A 4,311-nucleotide genomic window follows, 5' to 3' on the forward strand; every position below is an offset into this window, starting at 1 on the left:
GCCGAGAATCTCTCCCCGTCCTAAACCAGGCAGAAGAGTGCTTCCGGCGGAATGTCCTTGCGGAGGAGGTGGGGCTAGCCAGGTTCCGCCCCTCACGCGCGGGGGGCGGGGCGGAGGCCACAGTGTCTCTGGCCGCTCTGAGGCCCGCTCCTGCGCCGGAAGTAGGAAGGCGTGCAGCGGACGCCCTCTGTGGTAGGGCGTTGATGCGCGTAGACGCGAGGTCACGTGACGCCACAGCCAGGTTGGCGAGTCTGGACGGTCCTGATTCCTTTCGTGTCACGCAGTGCCGGAAGTGGCGGCTGCTGCGAAAAATTTGAGATGGGGACCTCCCTTGACATCAAGATTAAAAGAGCGAATAAAGTTTATCACGCTGGGGTAAGTTGGGGGGAGGGCGGGCTGCAGGTTCAGTCGTCTGCAGCGCCCCGCGCCCGTTGGAGAGTCGCTGGGCGCGGCAGGCGTGCACCGCCAGGTGCATCTCCGGCAGGTGTTTCACCGCACGAGGCCGGCTGCTCTTCGAGGGGCCCCCGGGCGAGCGCCTGGCGTCAGGGCTGCAGGTCTGACCATCTGCCCATCTAGCGCCTTGAACGTCTTGCTCAAGCTGGACTCCTAGGCTTGAGATTGCAGAGATTCCTGAGGGCGGAGAAACCCTAACCCCGTAACCGCTCTCCTGACGTGACTGTGAAGGTCTAGTGAATGAAAGGCAAAATTAACATCGAAAGCAGAAATACGCACATATGGCGGCAGCATAGAAGTGGTAGTCATTTGTAATAGCATACTACACAAGTTACTGATTTTTCTGGTTTTATTGTTTGAATAACATATAGAAGGTATGGCATATTAAAATGCAGGTATAGTAAAGTAAAACTTTAATTATGCCGCTAACTAGTTTTGTGTCATTTAAACTTCTTGGGCCTCAGTGTCCTTATGGCAAAAAGAGGGTATTGTAAGAGTCCTCTAACTCAGGGAATCTTAACCCTTTCTCTACATAAGAATCAGTCACACTGAGGAATTTAAAAATAAAATTGCCCTAGGGATACGAGTGAGTCTCATGTGCAGCTAAGGTTGAAATCACAGTTAGCTCCAGTATTCTGTGGGATAAGATTGATAGCAGTGGTTGGTCACATCGATGCAAAGCGATCTCAGAGGTATAGAATACCAGGCAAAGGTATTTAGCAGGTGCTAAAACTTTTGGGTAAGAGAAAATTGGCAAAACCTGATGTTTACACAGACTCAAATTAATTGTGTCCCCATTATTAATTACTAAGAGAATAAGCTACCTATAGAACGGAGTGATATCTAGTAGTGGTCACCCTAACCAAGACCAACAAATTAATACCACTTTATCATCCTCACTAATGAGATGACATTTTATACCCCCGGCATAATGCACTAAGGACACAATTCACCTATGCAGTACTCCTACAACAATATTTAATCCAGGGTGCAGTGGCTCACACCTGTAATCCTAGCACTCTGGGAGGCCTAGGCTGGTGGATTGCCTGAGCTCACAGGTTGGAGACCAGCCCAAGCAAGAGCGAGACTCTGGCCCTAAGCATAGCCGGGCGTTGTGGCCAGTGCCTGTGGTCCCAGCCACTTGGGAGGCTGAGGAAGAGAATCGCTTCAGCCCAAGAGTTTAAGGTTGCTGTGAGCTTGATAACACAGCTCTTACCAAGGGCCACAAAGTGAGACTGTTTCAAAAAATAAAAAAAGTTTAATCCAAATTGATTCATAAGAAAACAATCAGGCAAATCCAGATTGAAGGACATTCTTGAAACAGTTTATCTGGATTCTCCAAAAATGTCAATGTCATGAAAAGATAAAGAAGAAAGACTTTTTTTTTTTGGTAGAGACAGTCTGACTTCATCACCCTCAGTAGAGTGCCATGGTGTCACACAGCTGACAGCAACCTCGATCTCCTGGGCTTAGGCAGTTCTGCCACAGCCTCCCAGTAGTTGGGACGACAGGCATCCTCCACAACGCCGTCATTTTTTTGTTGCAGTTTGGCCCAGCCGGCTTAAACCCGCCACCTTCCATATATGGGGCCAGTGCCCCACCCACTGAGCCTCAAGTGCTGCCCAAGAAGAAAGACTTTCTAGATTAGAAAAGACTAAAGGGATATGAAAACCAAATTAATGCATAATTTTGATGAAAAATAAACTTCAGTATGGATCAGGGGTGTCTAACCTGTGAGCTGCAGGCCAATTTTGTGAGGATTTTTTTTTTTTTTTAATTGAGACATAGTTTTACTTTGACACCCTCGGTAGAGTGCAGTAGCGTCATACCTCACAGCAACTTCAAACTCTTGGGCTTAAGCGATTCTCAAGCCTCAGCCTCCCTAGTACCTGGGACCACAGGCTATTTTTTGTTTTGTTTAGCAGGCCCTGGCCGGGTTCAAACCCACCAGCCCTGGCACATGTGGTTGTTGCCCTGACCACTGAGCTATGGGCACCCAGCCTGTGCAGACATTTTTGCTTATCTTTGGTGTTCCATGTCACAAAAAATAAATACAGACCTTTTTTTTTTGATCAGCTTTCCCTAGTGTTTGTGTATTTAATATGTGGCTTAAGACAACTCTTATTCTTCCAGTGTATAGTAGAGGAATAAAAGGTTGGTGTTGAATTTCCTGAATGTGATATTTGTGTTTTGGTTGTGTGGGAGACTGTTCCATATGCCAAAGTATTTTGGAGCAAAGTGTCTAGCCATGAATTGTGTCTGTGCACATATTCACGTGTGTATAGTGGAAAGGAAGGAAGCAAATGCAGCAAAATATCAACAAGTGCTGAAAGTAGTTTAAAGCAATACATATCTACTTTCTTTTTTGTGTGTGTGCAGCTTTTGGCCGGGGCTGGGTTTGAACCCACCACCTCCAGCATATGGGGCCGGCGCCCTACTCCTTTGAGCTACAGGCGCCACCTACTTTGTATTTTTTTAATAACATTTTATAAAGATACAATTAAAATACCATAAAATTCAGATACTCTCCCCCCCTTTTTTAAACAGTCATGCTCAGTTGCCTCATCTTAGAGTGCCATCTAGCACACAGCAAACTGAAACTCCTGAGCTCAATCAGTTGTCCTGCCTCAGCCTCCTGAGTAGCTGGGACTATGCACCACCATGCCCAGTTTTTGTTTTTTTCTTTTCTTTTTGGTAGAGACGGGCTCTCGCTCTTGCTCAGGTTGGTTTCAAACTCCTGATCTCAAGTGATCCTCCTGCCGTGGCCTCCCAAAGTGCTAGGATTATAGGTGTGAACCACCACACCCAACTAAAACTCACCCTTTTTAAGTGTATAGTTAAAACAGTAGTTTTTTAGCATATTTACAGAGTTGTAATTTTAGAACATTTTCATTAGTTTCAGAGATAATCCCTGAATCCCTTAGCAGTCACTACTCATTCTTTCTCTCTCTCTCCCCCCCAATCCCTGGCAATCCCAGATCTACTTTGTGTCTGTGGATTTGCCTATTCTGGACATTTCATGTAAATGGAATTATGCAGTATGTGGTCTTTTGTGACTGCATTTTTCCACCTGGCATAGTTGTTCAGTGTTTATGCATGTTGTAACATGTGTCAGTTCTTCATATTCTGTTGAATAGATATTCCACATTTTGTTTAACCTCAGAGTCCATTGGATAGATACTCTACATTTTGTTTAACCATTTTGTTTAACTACTTTTTGTTGTTGGACATTTTGGTTACTTCAACCTTTTGGCTATTATGAATGCTCATATGTACATTCTAGTACAAAAATTTTTTTTTGGAAGTTTTTGGCTGGGTCTGTTGCCCTGGGTAGAGTGCTGTGGCATCACAGCTCACAGCAACTTCTAACTTCTAGGCTCAAGCGATTCTCCTGCCTCCACCTCCCAAGTAGCTGGGATTACAGGTGCCCGCCAGAACGCCTGGCTATTTTTTGGTTGCAGCTGTCATTGTTTGGTGGGCCAGGACTGGATTCGAACCCGCCAGCTCAGGTGTATGTGGCTGGTGCCTTAGCCGCTTGAGCCACAGGTGCTGAACCTCTAGTACAAGTTTTTGTGCAAGCGAATGTTTTTACTTCTCTTTGGTATGTATACCCAAGAGTTGATTTTGTTTCTGTTTAATTTTTTCCATTACACCTGTATCACTTCACAGTCGACCAGCAGCATTTGAGGGTTCTAATTTCTCAACTACTCCGTATTCTCATAATTTTTCCAGAGCTTGGAACATTCTCAAAATAAGAATAGGGGAATATGCTCAGCACCTGTAGCTCAGTGGCAAGGGTACCTGCCACATACACCCAGGTTGGTGGGCTTGAATCTGGCCCGAGGCCTGCCAAACAGT

The 4,311-nt window shown here is 45.7% G+C and overlaps 1 protein-coding gene across 1 annotated transcript in view; it reads left to right on the forward strand.

Moving 5' to 3' along the window:
• Positions 1-252: 252 nt before the first annotated feature.
• DSCR3 (DSCR3 arrestin fold containing) overlaps positions 253-4,311 on the forward strand; it is a 59,433-nt gene continuing 55,374 nt past the window's right edge. Inside the window, exon 1 of the mRNA XM_023519592.1 lies at positions 253-375. Within this exon, the coding sequence (XP_023375360.1) occupies positions 319-375 (57 nt within the window). The 5' untranslated portion in view covers positions 253-318. The remainder of the gene's footprint in view (positions 376-4,311) is intronic.

Source organism: Otolemur garnettii, unplaced genomic scaffold, assembly GCF_000181295.1.
Source record: "Otolemur garnettii isolate 467f Iridium unplaced genomic scaffold, OtoGar3 scaffold00180, whole genome shotgun sequence".
Taxonomy (NCBI): domain Eukaryota; kingdom Metazoa; phylum Chordata; class Mammalia; order Primates; family Galagidae; genus Otolemur; species Otolemur garnettii.